We start from the raw sequence: 20,658 nt of genomic DNA, 5'->3' as shown, positions 1-20,658 counted from the left end.
TCAAATCTCAATCTCTTCCCAATCTACCAAACATATGTTGTTTAAGAACACAAAACAAACAAGTATCAAACATATTATTATCAGAGGATCAGACAAAACAACATTATGCCTTAGCTGCATGCTTAACAACCATACCATTAACAGCCACTCAATTGCGTGTCCTGTGGAAGGAGCACAATCTACTTGAAAAATGATATGAGAACATGGGGGTAACAAGGAATCCATACCCAAATACCTGCTCTGTGAGTATGGGGGACATTGAGTTTCAGCAGCAGCATTAGATCCACTTCTCTCAGGGGACCCTACAAATTCATGAGGTCAGTAAAGTTGCTGACAAACAACAGACAGAAAGAATAAGTGTTTTTCCATTGGTCTCTCTAAAGGAATGTTTTCAGAAAACAAATGAGTGCTTACAGAATTGTGATGGGAACTTTCAGTCCCAATCAGTGTCTAGCAAGCACTCTTCGCCACAGTTTATCTGATCATTCATATACAGGAACTAAACCAGCAGCCAAGTTGTAAATCAAAGTAGAATGATGAATTGAATCGAGTTGTAACTTGGTTCGTTAAGCAAATGCAACTGAAAATCGAAGCAAATTAATGTAGAATAGGAAAGATAATTGTAACGGCCTAAGCCCACCATGGGTAGATATTGTCTTCTTTGGGTTTTCCTGTAACGACCCAGATCCACCGCTAGCAGATATTGTCTTCTTTGGGCTTTCCCTTTCGGGCTTCGCCTCAAGGCTTTAAAACGCGTCTGCTAGTGGAAGGTTTCCACACCCTTATAAAGGGTGATTTGTTCTCCTCCCCAACCAATGTGGGACATCACATTTCCCTTCCGGGCTTCCCCTCAAGGTTTTTAAAATGTGTCTGTTGAAAGGAGGTTTCCACACCTTTATAAAGATTGCTTTGTTCTCCTCCCCAACCGAGGACGCTGGGTGAGGATGCTGAGCCCCGAAGGAAGGTGGATTTTGGATCCCACATCGGTTGGAGAGGGGAACGAAGCATTCTTTATAAGGATGTCGAAACGTCTCCCTAATAGACGTATTTTAAAGCCTTGAGGGAACACCCTGAAGGGAAACCCCAAAGAGGATAATATCTAATAACGGTGGCCTTGGGCTGTTACAAGCAAACAGGTAGCAAACAGATAAAAAAAAATGAATATGAACTTTCAGGGCACAACCTACCTGATAGAAGAGATTCAAATGTATAGAAATTGTAGCATAGTCCCCAGACTGAGCATCGGACAGCACCTGTAAGACAAAATGCAATAACGGCAGCAAAGGCAATGCTCAAGATATGCAACTTACAGGACCTCCTTAATGCAGTTTAACAAATTCCCTCGAGCATCAGGTTGAATTTCCATAACACTAATGGGAAACAAACTAATGGAAGCAAAATTTGAAGAATTCACAGTTCACAGAGGATCAAGAATCAGTATACTGTTTTTCATAATTTTGAGTTTAGTTAGTCCTTCAGTACCTTGAAACACTGTTTTTCATTCGGAAACAACAAATTATCGAACTACCAATAATCCCCACATGAACATTGGCCATTCTCGAAGTGATGAAATCTATTTGAATCTCTCAAAACTATCTGCCTTCCAACGATCTCTGAAATGTATTTGAAAGCAGAGTGGCAATCCCCACAAACTCTGAGATTCTTCATTATTCTTATAGGCATTTTTGATGGACGAGTTAGAACAAAAGCAACTGCAATCTTCTCACTGTGATAGCTCAGAAGCTCCTCCTTGTTCTCCCCTTCGAGGTCGTAAAGTGCGAATCTAGTCTCCGGTACATACCCGGCTTGCCTCATTTTCGTATTCAGTTCCTTCAGTTTTTCATATATTAAGTCCTTTTCAGGGTGTGATTTGTCTCCTGCAACAAACACATGAACGCCATCCTTCATTGTCACCCAACTACATCCTGCTTCCTTCTTCACAAACGCCTTCCTCATTGCCACCCTCGTTTTCGCCACATCTTCCCACTTCCCACCTGAAGCATACATGTTTGAGAGAAGGACATAGTTCACTGCATTTCTTGGTTCCATTTCCAGCAGCATTTCGGCTGCTCTCCTCCCGAGTGCTGTGTTGCGACCATTGGCTCTGGAACATGCCCCTAAGACTGTCCTCCATATTAGAATGTTAGGCTTCACTGGCATCTTGTTGAGGAAATCCTCCACCCTGTTTAGCTCTCCGGCGCGACCCAGAAGGTCCACCATACATGAAAAGTGCTCCATGCGGGGAGCTAATCCGTATACTTCACTCATTGAATCAAAATGACGGAACCCTTCATTGACTAAGCCTACATGACTACATGCAGAGAGAACTCCAACAAAAGTGACATGATCTGGGAGCGGACCATGTAACTTCATTCGGGCGAAAAGATCCAACGCTTTTCTTCCATGTCCATGACGTGAATACCCCGAAATCATGGAGTTCCAGGAATATAAGTTTCTTGCAGGCATCAGTTCAAAGAACCTTGAAGCATAATCTATTCTTCCACATTTTGCATACATATCTACAAGTGCACTTCCAACAACAACATCGGATTCTAAACACGCTCTTATGCTGCATCCATGGACTTCCATGCCGCACTCTAAGGTCGCAATGGTTGCACAAGCACTAAGCACAGTTGCAAAGGTGAAACCATCCAATCTCTGGCCTCTCTGCGTCATAAACCAGACCATGTCCATGGCTTTGGGCAAGAGCTCATTATGTATATAACCCGAAATCATGGAATTCCAACTCACTTCATCCCGTCTGTTGGACATTCTTGAAAAGATATTCTCGCAGTCCCTCATATCTCCACATTTCCCATAGCAAGCCAAAAGTGCATTCTCTATAGCAGTGTCAGCTGCAACATTATGCTTTAAGACTAAACCATGAATCTGCTTGCCCAGTGCATGAAGTGAAAGAGAAGATACTGCGGCAAGTATGCTAATGAAGGTTACTCTATTAGGACGCCATCCCGCCCGCATCATGACCAGGAAATTTTCCACAGCTTCAAGCAATGATGACTCTGAATCTGCTAAAGCTCCAATCAAAGAGTTCCATGAAACTTGATCGTATTCGAGCATCAAGGAGAAAGCTTTCTGGCATTCCTCCACATACCCAGTCTCACCATACAAAGCTAAAAGAGCATTTGAAACAGAAACATCCAAATCAAGCCCCAGTTTAAGTCCTTCACAATGTAACTGTTCTCCAACCCTGATCCATCCTAAGCTTGCAGAGGAACTTAAAGCACTAATCATTGTGAAATTTGAAGGAAATAATCCTGTTCTCCTCATATCTTGAAAAGTTTCAACTGCATCTAAAAAGTGTTCGTTTTGGTCCAGACCGGTAATCATAGAGTTCCACGTGACTGAATCCTTATTGTCCATGAGCCTAAAAACTGTAGAAGCATCATTGATAGCTCCACATTTAGCATACATATTTATGAGGCCATTCCCAATTGCAATCTTAGCATTCAGTAAGCCTGTTCGGATGAGGTATGCGTGAACCTCACTTCCCTTCCTCTTCCCATCTTCCAGAACACAGAACTCAGGAAAGGCAGTCAAAAGAATCACATAAGAATCAAGGTTTATTTCAACCGAATCCTTCATCTCCGCAAAAAGTTCAACTGCTTCTTCACCTCGACTCTGTCTAACCAGTCCAATTATCAAACCATTCATAGATACTGCATTTCTATAACTCATCCGCTGAAAAATATCCTTGGCATAACTGATCAACCCGAACTTTGCAAACCCACTAACCAAAGCACTACCTACATATAAATCATGCGAGAAACCAGATTTTTCCACCATGCTCAGCATCTGTTTAAGCAAAGTCAAACCAGAATCGACAAAAGAAATGGTAGCAGATATTAAACTACCAAAGGTATACTCATTTGGTCTGAGACGATCTCCCATGACTTCCTTCTGCACAGTTGAAAAGATTTCAAATGCAGAAATTGCATCTCCCCTTTGGCAATAAACAGAAATCATAGAGTTCCAAGATATCAAGTTTCTGGGCCATATGCTATCAAAAACACGACGGGCATAATCAACCATGCCCACAACACTTCCATACATCGATATCAAAACATTACTTGTCGTAACATCAGCACAATACTGAGTTTTCGACATCAACCCATGAATTTGCATCCCAAATTTCAAACCATACTCGCCACAGTCTTGGCAAGCTCGAATGGCGCTGCTAAAAGAATAGTGATTAGGCATAAAATCATCAGCAACCATTCTCATAAAGAGCCCACAAGCCTCATTTGGCATTCTGTTTTGAGTATACCCTGATATCAAACAAGACCAAGTGACCGAGTTCCTAAGGAGCATTTCGTCGAACACCTTCCGGGCGGAACCCAAATCCCCAACTCTAGCATAAACATTAATAAGGGTATTACACAAAAACAAATCATTAACGAACCCATTTTTGAAAACCTGCAAATGGAACTCGTCCGCATCTTTTGGGCAGCAAGAATCCCGGTACCGCCGAGTGAGAGACTCAACCTTTTCATCGCGTTGTACAGGATTGGAGTGAAGTTGAGATGATTTGTACTGATCCACCAAGATTTGCAACGGGATTGAAGACGGAGGAAGAGGGTTGCTAATGGGTTTGAAGAAAAGAGGGTCATGGCGAGAATGTGGAATTGAAGAAGCAGAGCGCGAGGAGGTGAAAACAGGGCTATGACCGTAAGCGTCTACTTTTCTTCTATGAATGTGGACGAAGCAGCGGGACATAATAGAAGGGTTGCGAGAGGAAAGCAGTAAACACGAGCCACCATGTCTGATCACCGGTCCATAGGAGCGGCCAGCAAGTCCAGCCGACGGTTGTGTGTATATAATGCGGCTGCGAGGACGAAGAAGATGAATAAAAAAAAAGGGATCTTACAAACAGATGGCGGGAACTTGGAATTTGCATCTAAAATCCAAACTAACCTGAAAAAAACAAAAAATTTTAAATTTTAAAAAAAAAATTTTAAAAAAACTTTTGATTTTTTTGTTTTTGTTTTTGTTTTTTTGTACTTTTTTTAATAGGAAATTTCATTTATACCCATGAGGTTCGATGGATCGGAGGAAGGTGTTGAGGGTTGTCTCGAATTTTCATTGGGAAAAAAGTGCTTAATAGAAAATATATGTTAGTGTTATACTCGTACTTGTCTTCCCTTTTCACCTCTTTTCTCATCCCATCGTGGCTCGAGCAACAATATATCGTCTTGACTGTCCTCATTGTTGTTCGTCCAAAGCTGTTATTGGATATATTTTTTTGGAGCAAAGGTAAAAAAAAGTTAATTTTCAGTAGGTAAGTTTCAAAACGTCTCATGAATAAATTAAAGGGCATTTTTGGAATAGTATTTAAATTTAGTGGTAGAAATGAAACGTTTTTATAAGGTGAGCAAAACTTAGCGATAATTGTCACGTACTTGGCAAAAATGTCAAAGGTTGGAATCTCCCGACCTCCAAATGTCGTTAAACTGAAAAAATGAAACTTTTCAAAGTCTAGGAGCGTAATTAAAGGGGTATTTTATATTATCTAGCTATTTTTCTACCGTTGTCCGTGTTTAAATTTTTTTCTTTTTTTAATTAAAATTTTGTATGGCATCAATATAACAATAACTTATATTTCTTATATTTATCCTAGAAGTTTCAATTAAATACAACATAAATTTTTGTCAACATGTATCAAGAAAAGTATTTATGAAAATTAAAAACAAAAAATAAATATTTAACAATTATACAGATCAAATTAAAATAAATATAAAAGGTCAAAGTCCAAGATATATAACATATTGTTTCTACATGAACAGTTCTAATTTGAAAATTCTTTAATGTTTATCAACAATTTATTTATTTTAAAAAAATTACAGAATCTCAGAAACTATTAAAAAATAGCTTTCAATTATCTTTTAAATGAGACACAAATTTTATAAAAAAAATTACTAATATTATTATTATTATTATTATTTTGAAATATATAAAAAATTGTTATTTTGAGGATAGAGAGGTTTATAAAATAAAAATAACAAAGTTCTTTGTCACATTATATATGAAAATGACCTTAATATGATTTATATTCAAATATTAATTTTTTTATAATAACACGTAATGTTTTATGATTTGTCGTTCTGTCACACGTCAAACTTTCTTAGACTGATTCTTCAAAGGTTCGAAAAGTATATCTTAAACTTTTAAAATCTTATTTTAATTTCTAAATATATATATATATATATAATTATTAGTTTCGATATTCTCGTAAAAAAATCACGTTAGATAACTATTTTGTTTTTTTGTTTAAAAAAATGATGAAAAAACAAAAATAAAATAATTATCAAACCGAGCCTAAGATTTCATATTTAAGTCAACACGAATGACCACATTTATATTTATTTTGATATATTGAATTAAAAAGAAGACTAGCCTAACATTTAAATGACCTGTACGAATATTTATGATAGTTTGAGAAACACTAATAGTATATTAGGAACGACTCCATAAAAATTTCATACCGTTCTTATCCGATCCTTGCTCTTATCCATGAAAGTTTGAAAGTGCATGTATCTCGACCATTTTCTCACCGAACAATTGTAGACCTTAGTACATTTAACTGTCAAGATAACCTGTAAAATATTAAATCATACGGGTATGTGTTCATTGTCAAACAATAACTTTTCAAAAAACAAACAAAGCTCAATCGACATAAAGCAAGTACTCCCGACCATTAAATCATACGGGTATGTGATCACTGTCAAACAATAACTTTTCAAAAAACAAACAAAGCTAAATCGACATAAAGCAAGTACTCTCAGCCCAAAAAATCAACAACTAGAATAGAGTTTCGAACTTTTGAACTCTTAGTCGAAAGTATATGTCTTAGCTATACTTAAACGGTCCGGAGATACTGTAATGCCCCAGATCCACGTTAGCAAATATTGTCCTCTTTGGATTTTTCCTTTCGGGCTTCCCCTCAAAGCTTTAAACCGCGTCTGCTAGAAAAAGGTTTCCACACCCTTATAAATGGTTCGGGCTTCCCCTCAAAGCTTTAAAACGCATCTGCTAGGAGAAGGTTTCCACACCCTTATAAATGGTTCGGGCTTCCCCTCAAAGCTTTAAAACGCGTCTGCTAGGAGAAGGTTTCCACACCCTTATAAATGGTTCGGGCTTCCCCTCAAAGCTTTAAAACGCGTCTGCTAGGAGAAGGTTTCCACACCCTTATAAATGGTTCGGGCTTCCCCTCAAAGCTTTAAAACGCGTCTGCTAGGAGAAGGTTTCCACACCCTTATAAATGGTTCGGGCTTCCCCTCAAAGCTTTAAAACGCGTCTGCTAGGAGAAGGTTTCCACACCCTTATAAATGGTTCGGGCTTCCCCTCAAAGCTTTAAAACGTGTCTGTTAGGAGAAGGTTTCCACACCCTTATAAATGGTGGTTTGTTCTCCTCCCCCACCAAAGATACGATCCAAGTAAGATATAATAAAAAAGAAAATTCCCAAATCCAAAGTTGATGAAAACATCAATCTTTTGAAAGAATTAAGACCAAATCTGAAACCCACATAAACCATTTATTCAAGTCACTTTCCGATGTGGGACCAACAACCACTCATAAAAACAAAAAATTTCAAGTTAGTGGATACATAAAATAATCATTTTAAAGTTGAAACGATTCCACATGCCATTCCATTCAGATCGCTATAACTCGGTTGCAGTCTAAAACAATTTTATATTTACACTGTTACCTCTCAGAAGCTGCTCCTTTTGTCAACGTGGAGAATTCATCAATGGCTTTTTTCTCCATTTTCAGCATGAAAATTTTGACCCTTCTTCCTCAAGCCCCCTTTGACCTTCGACCATTTCCAAACTTTCCCAAAACCCGGTTGCTTCCAAAAGATTAAACTAATGCGTTGAGGAGTAACAGATGATCAATGATGTTCTTTTCATTTCATATCAAAGCGATAATCATGGAGGAAAGCTCTTAACTTTTAAGGCAAAAAAGAGCTTACCTCTAGCTTTTTCTCAAACAGTTTCAAAGGAAGAACTTAGATCTCGATCCGGATTCGAGATTCTCATTGCTGATCTACAGAGCCTGGAATTCATCTGTATGTTCTGGTTTTCCTGTGAGAATTCTGAGTTAGTTAACGAATTTGTCAAGGAAAATGATTCTGTGTAAGAGAGATTCAAGTACCTTGGTTGCTGTTCTTGTGGCTTGTGTGGTATTGCTCTTTGGAGCTGTGAGCAGTCAACCGAGCCTTGAGCCTCGTTTTGCCTATGTTGGATTCAATGAAAGGGAGCACAACCAAGACTTCTCCTTCACTCAAGGGTCGTCTTCCATCGATGAGGGCGCCCTGCAGCTAACTCCCGACTCGCAGAACGATATTGTTCGCCTTCAAAATACGTCTGGCCGGATTATGTACCACCAGCCATTCAAGTTATGGCTAGATGAAGAGGGAGATGACATTGTTGCTTCTTTCAACTCATACTTTTACATCAATATTTTCAGAAAGAAAGAATGGAATGCCGGTGAGGGGCTTACTTTTCTTATAGCTCCGACTGCTGATGTACCTGATCAGAGCTGGGGGCAGTGGATGGGCCTCACCAATGCAACTACCGATGGCAGCAGCACAAACCAAATTGTAGCCATTGAATTTGATACCCAGAAGCAGGATTTCGACCCCGACGACAACCATATCGGTCTGAACGTCAACTCCATTCGATCAAGGAAGACTGTATCCTTGAATAAAGCTGGCATAGTTTTATCCCCAGAGATTGGAACCAATTACAGCATCTGGGTTGTTTATGATGGAATATCCAAACTTTTGCAGGTTTACATGTCTGCAAACAAAGATCCAAAACCTGATAAACCTCTTCTCAATGAAACAATAAACCTCAAACAGTATGTGAAACAAGAATCATACATTGGATTTTCTGCTTCCACAGGCAGCCCGGAAATTCAGTTGAACTGTGTCTTGGAATGGATGCTGGATTTGGAACATCTGCCAGAGAAGAAAAATCTAATTTGGTTGAAGATCCTTGCCGGGGTTGGAATCCCGATACTAACGATCGTGATTCTGATTGGGGTTTGGTTATTTGTTGGTTATATGAAGAGGAGAAGAGTGAGCAGGGACGAGGAGTCGAATGTTCAGGGCACGCTGAAGAGGTTGCCGGGAATGCCGAGAGAGTTCAAGTACAAGGAACTACGGAAGGCGACTCATAACTTCCATGAAAGCATGGTTCTGGGAAATGGAGGCTTCGGGGTTGTTTACAAAGGGATTCTAGAAGAAAAGGATAAGGACTTCACTGCATCATCAAGTTCTGTTGCCAGGCTTGAAGTTGCTGTCAAGAAATTCTCCAGGGACAGCATTAAGAGCAAAGGCGATTTTCTGGACGAGCTCACCATTATTCACCGTCTTCGCCACAGGAACCTCGTCCGTTTAGAAGGTAAAACTTCCATTCTTCTGCCAAGTTTGCATCAAAATATATAATTTGCTAAAGAAAAGATAATTATTGAGAGATTTCACTAAAATTCTGTAACGGCCAAAGCCCACCTGTAGCAAATATTGTCCTCCTTGGGCTTTCCCTTCCAGGCTTCCCCTCAAAGTTTTTAAAACGCATCTGCTAGGGAAAGGTTTTTAAAACGTGTCTGGTACCCTTATAAAGGGTGTTTCATTCTCCTCCCCAACCGATGTGGGATCTCACAATCCACCCCCCTTCAAGGCCCAGCGTCCTCGTTGGAACTCGTTCCTTTCTCCAATCGATGTGGGACCTCTACCAAATCCAACCCCCTTTGGGGCCTCATATCTACCCCCTTTCAGGGAACAGCCTCCTCACTAGCACATCATCCGGTGTCTGGCTCTGATACCATTTGTAATAGCCCAAGTCCACCGCTAGCAAATATTGTCCTCTTTGGGCTTTCCGTTTCAGGCTACCCCTTAAGGTTTTTGAAACACGTTTGCTAGAGAAAGGTTTCCACACCTTATAAAGGGTGTTTCGTTCTCCTCCCCAACCGATGTGGGATCTCACAAATTCTAACTCAAAGAGTGATTGAGCATATATTTGTGTAGTTTTTTTGTAATTTCAAACCAATGTACTAAAATATGCATTGAATACTTGTTCAGGGTGGTGCTACGAGAAAGGGAAGCTTTTATTAGTATATGATTTCATGCCTAATGGAAGCCTTGAGAATCACCTGTATGACATTGCCGACCAGAATGTTCTCAACTGGAGACATCGCTATAAAATCCTTGTAGGAGTTGCATCCGCGTTGCATTACCTGCATAATGAGTACGACCAGAAGGTATTGCACCGAGATATCAAATCAAGCAATATCTTACTCGACTCCGACTTCCATGCTCGTCTAGGAGATTTCGGCCTTGCGAGAGCGTTGGACCCTGAAAGAAACTCTTATGCAGACCTCCAACATGGAGGAGTTGCAGGCACAATGGGTTATGTTGCTCCTGAATGCTTCCACGAAGGAAGGGCGACTCCAGAATCCGACGTATATGGTTTTGGGGCAGTGGTGCTTGAGATTGTTTGTGGCAGGAGACCAGGAGCTCCTGTGGAAGACGAGCAACATCAATATACCTTAGTTGATTGGGTGTGGAAGGTACACCGCGAAGGACATATCGAAAAAGCAGTCGATAACCAGCTCGGTGATGATATTGTCGTCGATGAAGCTAGGAGGCTTCTACTACTTGGGTTGGCATGTTCACATCCCATGGCAAGTGAACGGCCACAAACTCAGGATATACTCCAAATTTTAAATGGAGCTTTGCCTGCACCTCGTGTACCTCCATTCAAGCCAGTCTTCATGTGGCCTCCCATGATGAACACTACCTCCTCCACCAGTAACAATCTCAGTTCACTGTCAAACACAAATAACTCTCTTTGATGAAGTTTCACCATAGCTGGTCCTGTGCTTCAGTCCCTGCAACTTACATCATTAAATTGGAGTAGACAACATCATTTGTTTATTGTTTTTATTATTTTCACTAAGATATGTGGTGTGTAATGTGAATATGTATACCTGGATTCGAACTCCCGACGTCCCGAGAGGTCCATCAAGTTGATTCTGATGATACACTAGCACTTGTATGTGGATATGTATACCTGGGTTCAACTCAGCAAGCTACATTCTCGAGACGGTCGATCAAGTTGATTCCGACGTCCTAATCATCCTACTCTCCCTGCTTCCAGATAGCCAACTGAATGTACAATCTGTCTTGCTCCACAGATACAGCCTTTGACATGTTTTCTAATGAATCAAAGATCATTTAACAGCTTCCTAAATTGCAGATTATAGAAAAATTCAAGTCCAACATTTTAAGTTTTATTGTCTTCTATCTACTCCCAGCAATTACACAGCTATTTTAGTAACATTCAATCTTTAATCATGAAAATGGAGAGTTCATCATAATCTCCTCCAACAAAGAGCAACAAATCCACAAGAAAACAACTCCACGGGGAGTAAGCAAACTGGCAACCCCACAAAAGATGATGGAGATCTTTCTCTTGCCGACAACACAGGACACACCATTGCATATGCAGCATTAAGGAAGAATGTCATTGCGATCCAGGTGTTACGAAACCCTTGAGATTTGATCTAACAATCTTGTTGAAGAATAAGACCTTTATGAAACACTTGCAGATGTTATCCGCTTTGACCCGTCATGTATCGCATCAGCCTCATGGTTTTAAAACGCATCTGCTAGGGAGAGGTTTCCACACTCTCGTAAGGAATGCTACGTTCCTTTCTCCAACCAATGTGGGATCTCACAATCCACCTCCTTGGAGGCCCAGCGTTCTCGCTGGCACACCGTTCGGTGGCTGGCTTTGATACCACTTGTAACAGCCGAAATTCACCGTTAATAGATATTTGTCCGTTTTGGCCCGTTACGTATCGCCATCAACCTCACGGTTTTAGAACGGAGAAGTTTCCACACCCTTATAAGAAATGCTTTAAAACGCATCTACTGGGAAGAGGTTTCTACACCCTTGTAAAAGGAATGTTTCGTTCCTTTCTCCGACCAATGCGGGATCTGATATAGCTTCCTCTTTTGAATGCCAATTCTCTCCAAATATTCCCAGTTTTGAGAAGCTCTTTCATCCTGCATAGCTTCCAAACGCCTACACTTCTCAAACATCTCATCAATGTTTCTACCATCAAAACCTTCGTCCCTGAAGAACACAGCATACTAGTACCATCACGACTGTCGCAAATTTCCATAAACCCTTAACATTCGGACAGATTTTCATAATCCCACGAACTGTCCGTAGAGAAGTTTAATGCAAAGTTGTGAGACGAATTCGAAACTAAACTCCGCATTCTAAAATCTAAGCCCTAGAGAGAGAAATGCGAAGCAGAATGACGATAATAAGCACAGGAAAAATGGTATTCACCTTCTTTGATCAGATGGATAAGCTAATAGTTTGTATGAACTTACAGCGCTCGATCAAACTTCAAATTCTGAGGAAATTGCAATAACAGAAACAAGATTTCTGAATCGTGAAAGAACACAGCAGCGTGAGCTCGCCTGTTCTCCATTCTTCATCCCTCCAAAATTTTCATTGACCTGAAATACAATTTCTATAGAGAATTTATATATATATATATATATATTAGGAAAAATATTTAATTCAAATTATTTTTATAGAATAATTTTCATTTTTTAATATAATTTTTAATTAAAAAAAAAAAATCGAATAATAAACCCTTCGGTAAAACCCTCCATTGTTATCTGATCATTTTCCGACTGGTATCAATCTCTTCATCAATTTCCCAGTTCGAGATTTCTCATGGGAGCGTTGCTGTTGCAATTTCAATATCGCTTTCGAGTTTCAAAGATTTTGTTTTCAACAATTTGGAATTGGGAAAGAGCATCTCCTCTGCTCCACAATCCATTACGAACGCCGGATTTCTCGCTTTCGCCGGTGCAATCTCGCTGTTGCAGCTCGAATTCCATGGATGACGATTGCGCCTTCTCAAAGTCTGAGCCGAGAAGCAGCTCACCGCACCGGCGTTCTCCTCCGGATCCACGAGAAGCTCGTCGAGTTCCGAAATTCACCGGGGAAGTATCTGCTTCTTACCCTGAGGATAATTGGAACCAACGCGTTAATGAACATTCTGAAGGGTCGGTTTCTCGGCAAAGGAGTGAGTCTTTGTCTCAGAAGGATTTTAGCTTTCTTGAAAAATTCAAGCTGAATGCTGATAATCAGAGTAGTAGTAAAGAGAAGACCGAGCAGAGCTCTTCTGCTCGGGTTTCTGAATCAATGTAGGAGGAGGAGGAGGAGCCGCAACCGCCGCAACCTCCGCGTCCTCTAGAAGCTGATGAGATATTCAGAAAATGAAGGAGACAGGTCTAATTCCTAACGCTGTCGCCATGCTTGATGGGCTATGAAACTCTTTGGTTTGATTCGTGAGAAGGGTACAATTCCAGAAGTTGTGGTTTACACCGCTGTTGTTGATGGGTTTTGCAAGGCCGAGAAGCTTGAAGAAGCTATTAGGATCTTCAGGAAAATGCAGAATAATGGCATTTCTCCTAATGCTTGATACAGGGGCTGTGCAAATGCAAGAAATTAGAGGATGCTGTAGCATTTTGCATTGAGATGTTATAATCTAGCCACTTTTGTTGGCTTAATTGATGAGTTGTGCAAAGAAAAGGGGAATGGAGGAAGCTCAGAGTGTTATAGAAACCTTGAAACAAAAGGGGTTCTTGATTAATGAGAAGGCTTTAGGGAATTATTTGAATAAACGAGCTCCATTTTCTCCAAGTATCTGGGAAGTGATCTTCGGGAAGAAAACGATGGAATTCTTCTGAGATCGTTGTCGTGGACATAAAAAGCTGTATGTCTTCTTTCCTTTCCCTTTTATGCAATCCTTTCGCCAATTTAAGATACTTTTACCTTATTATATGGAGTAATTTGCATAGCATGTAAGAATCTGGTTGAAGTTGAAGAGTGAGCTATAGAAGTGAGGTTTTAAACAATTGTGTAAGCTATGAATGTTTCCTTGCTTCCTTCCATTAATGACTAGACAAAGATGGATCTGTTATCAGACTTAGCTTCCCTAATGTGACTACAAGCATGAAGTGTCCTCTCATTTAATTGATCATTGATCATGTGATGTCCCACATTGATCGGGGAGGAGAACAAACCACCATTTATAAGGGTGTGGAAACCTTCCCCTGGCATACGCGTTTTAAAGCCAGCCCAAAAGGGAAAGCCCAAAGAGGACAATATTTGCTAGCGGTGGATCTGGGTCGTTACAAATGGTATCAGAGCCAGTCACCGGACGATGTGTCAGCCTTCTTGCTGTTCCCCGAAGGGGGTAGACACGAGGCGGTGTGCCAGTAAGGACGCTGGGCCTCAAAGGGGGCGGATTTGGTGGTGGTCCCACATCGATGGGAGAAAGGAATGAGTGCCAGCGAGGATGCTGGGCCCGAGAGGGGGGTGGATTGCGATGTCCTACATTGGTTGGGGAGGAGAACAAACCACCATTTATAAGGGTGTGGAAACCTTTCCCTAGCAGACGCGTTTTAAAGCCTTGACAGGAAGCCCGAAAGGGAAAGCCCAAAGAGGACAATATCTGCTAGCGGTGGATCTGGGTCGTTACAGATCATTCTCTGTGGTGAGTTCTATTCATGGTTGTTGTAACGGTCCAAGCCCACCGCTAGTAGATATTGTTCTCTTTGGCCTTTTCGTTTCGAGCTTCCGCTCAAGGTTTTTAAAACGCGTCTGCTAGAGAGAGGTTTCCACACCCTTATAAATAATGGTTTGTTCCCCTCACCAACCAATGTGGGATCTCACAGTCCACCCCCTTTGGAGCCCAGCATGCTCGTTGGCACTTGTTCCTCTCTCCAATCAATGTGGGATCTCACAATCCACCTCCCTTCGGGGGCCCAGTGTTCTCGTTGAGGGAGAGGTTTTTACACCCTTATAAAGAATGTTTCGTTCCCCTCTCCAGCCGACAACTATGTGGGATCTCACAGCTATACTCTTTATATTCTTCAATTTAGGTGAGAAAGAAAGCCCATGTTACAAGGTAACCCTTTATTTTTCAACCTTAGCACAGCTCATCATTCATATACGTATTTTGTTTAGAAAAGCATGGGAGATTTGGTCGGTATTATTCTATCTTGAACTGCAACTTTAGTCAAAACCCGGGAGGGAGGTGGATGCTCTTGTTTTCGTTTTGTTATTATAAGCGAATAATGAAAAGGGGATGTTAAGATGTGAATGGAATATGTTGGTATCACGTGATTATTTAGATACTTTGAGGCATTGACTAACATATGAAGTATTGAGTCCTATGTGGGGTCGGCACCGGCCCTCCTATCGGTTCTAACTTCTAACACACTAAAGTATTAACATAGAACTCAATGAAATTTAGGAGATACTCACCTCACGAATTTCGAGGTCTCTTCTATTATTATATATATATTTTAGTTCAACACTAGGATGCGTGAGCAAAGATTCGAACGGTAACAGTCCAAGCCCACCGCTAGCAAATATTATCCTCTTTGGCCCTCAAAGCTTTAAAACGCGTCTACTAAGAAGAGGTTTCCACACCCTTATAAAGAGTGTTTTCTTCCCCTTTCCAACCAACGTGGGATCTCACAATCCACACCCCTTCGGGGCCCAGCATCCTCGCTGGCACACTGCATGGTATCCACCCCCCTTCGGGGTTCAGCCTCCTCATTGACACATCGCCTAGTGTCTAGCTATGATACCATTTGGGCTTTCCCTTCCGGGCTTCCCCTCAAAGCTTTAAAACGCGTCTATTAGGGAGAAGTTTCCACACCCTTATAAATAGTGTTTTGTTTTCCTCTCCAACCAACGTGGGATCTCACACGAACCTAGATCAATTGAACTATGCTTTTACATCAATTGAACTGTTTTTATCATTGCATACTGACTTTACAAATAAGAACTCATTTCCTTGCACAATCAGGTGGATTTTTTAGCAGAGTTTGATTGTTGGGTAGGATTTAAATGGCATAAATCAAAAGGATTGCAATGAGCATTAACAATATTGGTTAGTATTGTATAGATTTGCTCATCTTTACTATAAAGTTAAGCTTCCCAAACCCAAATTTTATAATGTCCAATAGATTATGAGTCGAATATCCTTGATTGGTGATATTCCTCCAAAAATCAAGGCCTGAAGTCAACCCACCTGATTTTGGGAAGCCAAGTTTCAACTATATATATGCCTCTGATTCTTTCCCTGCTTAGAGAAACCATCAACAGAGAGAGAGAGAGAGAGAGAGAGAGAGGAAAAGAAGAAGAAGCTGCTGGTGCTGAGTTCTTGGCAGAATGATAAGCTTGGCATTAGGTCGAGGTCCAACCTGTGTGGCCACCATTGTCTTCTTCACTTGTGTGTGGATCCCTCTGTGTCAACTGAAGACGTTCCTCGAGAGCATGATCGGGATTCTGTCGGGCAGGACGTATCAGCAGCTCACAATGGAGTTGCTACCGTGCGAGGTAAAACTTCCAGTTTGTAGGTTCAAAGAGCCGCATCGTGGCGGCGGATCGGAAGAGGATATTTGCTCCGTTTGCTTGGCGGGGTTCACCGGAGAAGATTTGGTGAGCCAACTGCATAGATGTAGCCATATTTTTCATTATGAATGTATTGAGAATTGGCTCCATAGAAATCATTTTACCTGCCCTTTGTGCAGATCCTTCCTCTCTTCTACAGTGTAAATCCTTTTGGAACTTGAACTCCAATGTCCATGGTTTATAGATAGTAGTAGTAAAATTTAATTCGAATTTCGTAGTTTTAGCTTGGATTGTCGTCGTACTCATCAAACGACGACAGAATATACTCTTTTTGTGTAGTATTTGACATATCATTTGATGATTTATTATCTTGATTTACAAGCTCAACAACGTTCTTAAATGTTTCATTAAAATTGTTATTGAATTGCAACCTCGAGCAATTTTATTGTAATGTTTATGATTACGATAGATTTGTTTTTGTAGTTTTTTAAAACCCAATTGTTTTTGGAATATTTGCTTTTATTTTTGTAAAAAAAAAAAAAAAAAAAATATTTGGCTTTTTTTATAGTTAAAATGTAGTTTTAATTGCTCATTTTTTATACTTTGTTTTTTTTTTCTTTATAATTTAATCCCACGCGCTCACGCTTGGGAACAAGGTCAACGCTTTAAAAAACAATAAAATGTCAACGACTAGAACTTTTTTTTTAAATGTCAACGATTTTCCGGGAAAAAGAACTATCAGATTCGCAGAGCTTTGAGATTGGGCTTGTAATTCGCTGGTGGACTCGGCCCAATATCACTAAATGGGCCTAAATGGACTCGGCCCATTTTGCACCCCGAAGCCGCAAAGCTTGTAATTCGCTTGTATAAAAGCCCAACGGCCCAATATCACTAAATGGGCCTAAATGAACTCGGCCCATTTTGCACCCCGAAGCCTTCGGCGGGTAGGAATTCTGAGTGAAATATATTTTTGCAGCGGAACAACGGACAAGGAACTGTCCTTGATCGGAGGGATCGGTTGAGGATTCTGGAATTGAAACTTTTGATACCTGAAAGTTCAGACCAAAATGGTAATTGATTTCATTGCTTTGATTCATTTCTAGGCTTTGATTGTTTCAATGTTGAAATTGCTACGCTCTTGTTGTTGTTAGTCCACCGGTTCGCGCATCTGCTTTGCTCTTTCTTGATGCGATGGAAATTAACCAAAGAGAAAATGACGACTTAAAAACACAGCAAACTTTAATAAACCTCACTAGAGCCACAACATTTCTAAGTATAGAAACGAAAGCTGACATCCGAATTGCTCAACTTTTGTTTCTTTTTGTTGTTTGATTCGTCGTGTTCGTTCCTGCTGAATTGTTGTGGCGATTCTTGTTTCACTTCGTTTGTTCTCAAGCTTGTGAATGTGCTTCAGCCATGGGTTCCTGAACGATTAAATTCTCAACGACTTTTGTAAATTACCTGTAAGATCTTATTATTGTGGATTGGAGCCCCCTTCTATATCTCCTAATCATTCAAACTTTCTCAATAATGCGTGGTTTCTCATAGAAAAATAAACTTTCTTCAGTGCAACTTAGGTTATCTTCAACCTTTTGTTGCTCCAGTAAAGAAAATTTGGCCTAGCGTATGTCTTGCATGGTGCTCTAACTGATGTTGTTGGTGTAAATGTCCAGATTCACTTCGTGCTTCTTATAAGTAGACAAGGAAAAGTGAGGCTGACCAAATGGTATTCTCCTTATTCTCAGAAGGAGAGATCTAAGGTGGGTTAGCCATTTGCCTCATTCTGTAATGTCATTCTAATAGCTTTTCTTAATTTCTAATCCAAAGACATTTGAATGCTTATTTGCTTCAATAAGTCTTAGTACCCCTAGGATCTATTGGACTTACCATATTATGGCACGTGCTCGGGTCTGCTCTCGTTCTTTAAAAAGGTTATCCGTGAGCTTAGTGGAATGATTCTAAATCGGGCGCCTAAACTCTGCAACTTTGTGGAATGGAGGGGACTCAAAGCTGTCTATAAACGGTACGACGTGGTATATTAATGTGTTCTGCAATCCAAATATTTACCTCTTTTACAGATGATTAATGATTCTATTGGATGTGCAATGCAGATATGCTAGTCTTTACTTTTGCCTATGCATTGATCAGGAGGACAATGAATTAGAGATCCTTGAAATTATTCATCATTATGTTGAGATTTTGGATCGTTACTTCGGCAGTGTAAGTGAATTTAATTTTAGTTCATAAAGTGTTTGAGATCATTCTTTGTGATCTTTTATTCATGTTTGTAGGTCTGTGAGTTGGATTTGATCTTCAACTTTCACAAGGTATTATTCACTTGCTTATATTAAAGATGCACATTTTATTTAATTTGCATCTCGTTGCCTCTGCTAGACATTTGTGTAAGTAAGCCCGATGCATTTGAATTACTCGTCCTCTTGCTTGTTCGTCAGTAACATTGTCTTAAGCGAACGTCCACATTCATGTCCTTGATATGAAACCTTGAATGCACTGTGTACTTGGTATTATTCACTTGCTTATATTAAAGATGCACATTTTCTTTAATTTACATCTCGTTGCCTCTGCTAGACATTTGTGTAAGTAAGCCCGATGCATTTGAATTACTCGTCCTCTTGCTTGTTCGTCAGTAACATTGTCTTAAGCGAACGTCCACATTCATGTCCTTGATATGAAACCTTGAATGCACTGTGTACTTGGTATTATTCACTTGCTTATATTAAAGATGCACATTTTCTTTAATTTACATCTCGTTGCCTCTGCTAGACATTTGTGTAAGTAAGCCCGATGCATCTGAATTACGTGTCCTCTTGCTTGCTCGCCAGTAACATTGTCTTAAGTGAACGTTCACGTTCACGCCCTTGAGATGAAACCTTGAATGCGTTGTGTACTTTTCTTTCACCTACCGTGTAAGCCCAATGCATCTGAATTACTTGTCCTCTTGCTTGCTCGCCAGTAACATTGTCTTAAGTGAACATTCACGTTCACGTCCTTGATATGAAACTTTGAATGTGTTGTGTACTTTTTTCCTTTTTCTAACATTGAAGGCGTATTATATATTGGATGAGCTTCTAATTGCTGGAGAACTCCAAGAATCTAGCAAGAAAACAGTAGCAAGATTGATAGCTGCACAGGTACTATCTCATTTTATCTTTGGATTACCTTATGATCTCAGTTTGGGTGTGTATGTTAATTGATTTTGGTTTGTAGGATTCGTTGGTGGAGACTGCAAAGGAGCAAGCTAGTTCAATAAGTAACATAATTGCACAGGCCACCAAGTAGAAATACTTCAAGAGTTTTTGGGGCTTGTGTTTTTTTTTTTTTTTTTTTTTTTTTTGGTAGGGGATGATGATGGGTCAGACTCCCTTCTTTTAGGGGCTTGTTTTTTGTTTGACCTTTCATTCTTTCCTTCTCTCTCGGTTTCATATAAATATATACATAAACATGTTTGAAAACGGACTCTCCACAATGGTATGATATTGTCCACTTTGTGCATAAGCTCTCATGGTTTTGCTTTCGACTTCCTCAAAAAGCCTCATACCAATAGAGATGGTATTCTTTGATTATAAACTCATGATCTGCTTCCTCAAAATGTCTCGTATCAATGGATATAGTATTCTTTGATTATAAACCCATGATCATTCCCTAACCCATGATCATTCCCTATCTCGTATCAATGGAGATAGTATTCTTTGATTATAAACCCATGATCATTCCCTAACCCATGATCATTCCCTAAATTAGTCGATGTGGGCTTTCAACCAACATCTCGACTTTCATTCGAAATTTATAAATTTAAAGATTGTATGGTAAGAAATTTCCCACTCCTCGGTTACCTTTCATTCTGTTAAGCTCAATTATACATCACAAATATTACATTTTACCAAATCATGAAAACCAAGAAAAAGTAAAAAGATTTACCTATGATTAGGTTAACAAAAAATTAATAAAAGAAAATTGTTGAGAACAAATATTTATTTATTTTTAAATATTTAATTAAAATATATGAACTCATTCTCAATATATTATTTAAAAAAAAATTATATTACCAAAACTTCAAAATTTTACTTGTAAGAATAGTTTAGAGAACAAATAATAAGAAAATAATTATAAAAATGAATATAATTAAATAAATATATGTATATATAAGCACACAAAAAA

The 20,658-nt window shown here is 39.7% G+C and overlaps 4 protein-coding genes and 1 pseudogene across 9 annotated transcripts; 3 read left to right on the top strand and 2 right to left on the bottom strand.

Moving 5' to 3' along the window:
- On the bottom strand, window positions 1-4,879 carry LOC111792400 (putative pentatricopeptide repeat-containing protein At5g09950). Of its 3 annotated transcripts, XM_023673824.1 has the most exons (4): window positions 1,483-4,879; window positions 1,188-1,253; window positions 415-580; window positions 1-302 (listed from the first exon to the last, which is right to left on the bottom strand). In XM_023673824.1, exon 1 carries the CDS (start codon window positions 4,732-4,734, stop codon window positions 1,525-1,527), a length of 3,210 nt encoding a protein of 1,069 aa, XP_023529592.1. In that variant the 5' UTR covers window positions 4,735-4,879; the 3' UTR covers window positions 1-302; window positions 415-580; window positions 1,188-1,253; window positions 1,483-1,524. The 3 variants fall into 3 exon arrangements, with proteins under 3 accessions (XP_023529592.1, XP_023529590.1, XP_023529591.1); XM_023673822.1 differs by having other exon boundaries at window positions 1,188-4,879; XM_023673823.1 differs by having other exon boundaries at window positions 415-478; window positions 1,188-4,879.
- A 3,024-nt stretch (window positions 4,880-7,903) lies between these two features.
- Window positions 7,904-11,001, top strand: LOC111792914 (probable L-type lectin-domain containing receptor kinase S.5). The gene is made up of 3 exons (XM_023674539.1): window positions 7,904-8,008; window positions 8,121-9,423; window positions 10,101-11,001. Exons 1-3 carry the CDS (start codon window positions 7,904-7,906, stop codon window positions 10,871-10,873), a joined length of 2,181 nt encoding a protein of 726 aa, XP_023530307.1. The 3' UTR covers window positions 10,874-11,001.
- A 935-nt stretch (window positions 11,002-11,936) lies between these two features.
- On the bottom strand, window positions 11,937-12,571 carry LOC111792539. Of its 3 annotated transcripts, none has more exons than XR_002814801.1 (2): window positions 12,382-12,571; window positions 11,937-12,159 (listed from the first exon to the last, which is right to left on the bottom strand). XR_002814801.1 is itself a non-coding variant. In XM_023674056.1 (2 exons), exons 1-2 carry the CDS (start codon window positions 12,524-12,526, stop codon window positions 11,952-11,954), a joined length of 309 nt encoding a protein of 102 aa, XP_023529824.1. In that variant the 5' UTR covers window positions 12,527-12,571; the 3' UTR covers window positions 11,937-11,951. The 3 variants fall into 3 exon arrangements, 1 of the variants encoding a protein (XP_023529824.1); XR_002814800.1 differs by having other exon boundaries at window positions 11,937-12,322; window positions 12,426-12,571; XM_023674056.1 differs by having other exon boundaries at window positions 12,426-12,571.
- Window positions 12,572-12,686: 115 nt separating this feature from the next.
- LOC111792481 lies at window positions 12,687-14,125 on the top strand (annotated as a pseudogene).
- A 3,336-nt stretch (window positions 14,126-17,461) lies between these two features.
- Window positions 17,462-19,951, top strand: LOC111792514 (AP-1 complex subunit sigma-2). Of its 2 annotated transcripts, none has more exons than XM_023674031.1 (7): window positions 17,462-17,549; window positions 18,153-18,239; window positions 18,411-18,502; window positions 18,591-18,699; window positions 18,771-18,806; window positions 19,545-19,631; window positions 19,708-19,951. In XM_023674031.1, the coding sequence occupies exons 1-7, from the start codon at window positions 17,547-17,549 to the stop codon at window positions 19,777-19,779; spliced, it is 486 nt and encodes a 161-aa protein (XP_023529799.1). In that variant the 5' UTR covers window positions 17,462-17,546; the 3' UTR covers window positions 19,780-19,951. The 2 variants fall into 2 exon arrangements, with proteins under 2 accessions (XP_023529799.1, XP_023529798.1); XM_023674030.1 differs by having other exon boundaries at window positions 18,351-18,502.
- The last annotated feature ends 707 nt before the right edge of the window (window positions 19,952-20,658 follow it).

The sequence above is a fragment of the Cucurbita pepo genome, chromosome LG04 (assembly GCF_002806865.2).
Source record: "Cucurbita pepo subsp. pepo cultivar mu-cu-16 chromosome LG04, ASM280686v2, whole genome shotgun sequence".
NCBI lineage: Eukaryota > Viridiplantae > Streptophyta > Magnoliopsida > Cucurbitales > Cucurbitaceae > Cucurbita > Cucurbita pepo.
This window is presented reverse-complemented; position numbering and strand designations above follow the sequence as displayed.

Bases quoted from the DNA above. Each gene is read 5' to 3' on its own strand.
- LOC111792514 (XM_023674030.1), top strand. The intron at 18,503-18,590 runs GTACGACGTGGT...TGTGCAATGCAG, and splicing joins CTCAAAGCTGTCTATAAACG to ATATGCTAGTCTTTACTTTT. The intron at 18,807-19,544 runs GTATTATTCACT...CTAACATTGAAG, and splicing joins TGATCTTCAACTTTCACAAG to GCGTATTATATATTGGATGA.
- LOC111792400 (XM_023673822.1), bottom strand. From the start codon at position 4,734: ATGTCCCGCTGCTTCGTCCACATTCATAGAAGAAAAGTAGACGCTTAC.
- LOC111792914 (XM_023674539.1), top strand. From the start codon at position 7,904: ATGATCAATGATGTTCTTTTCATTTCATATCAAAGCGATAATCATGGA. The intron at 8,009-8,120 runs GTTTCAAAGGAA...ATTCTGAGTTAG, and splicing joins CTCTAGCTTTTTCTCAAACA to TTAACGAATTTGTCAAGGAA. The intron at 9,424-10,100 runs GTAAAACTTCCA...ATACTTGTTCAG, and splicing joins GAACCTCGTCCGTTTAGAAG to GGTGGTGCTACGAGAAAGGG.
- LOC111792539 (XM_023674056.1), bottom strand. From the start codon at position 12,526: ATGGAGAACAGGCGAGCTCACGCTGCTGTGTTCTTTCACGATTCAGAA. The intron at 12,160-12,425 runs GTAAGTTCATAC...TGTGTTCTTCAG, and splicing joins TTGAAGTTTGATCGAGCGCT to GGACGAAGGTTTTGATGGTA.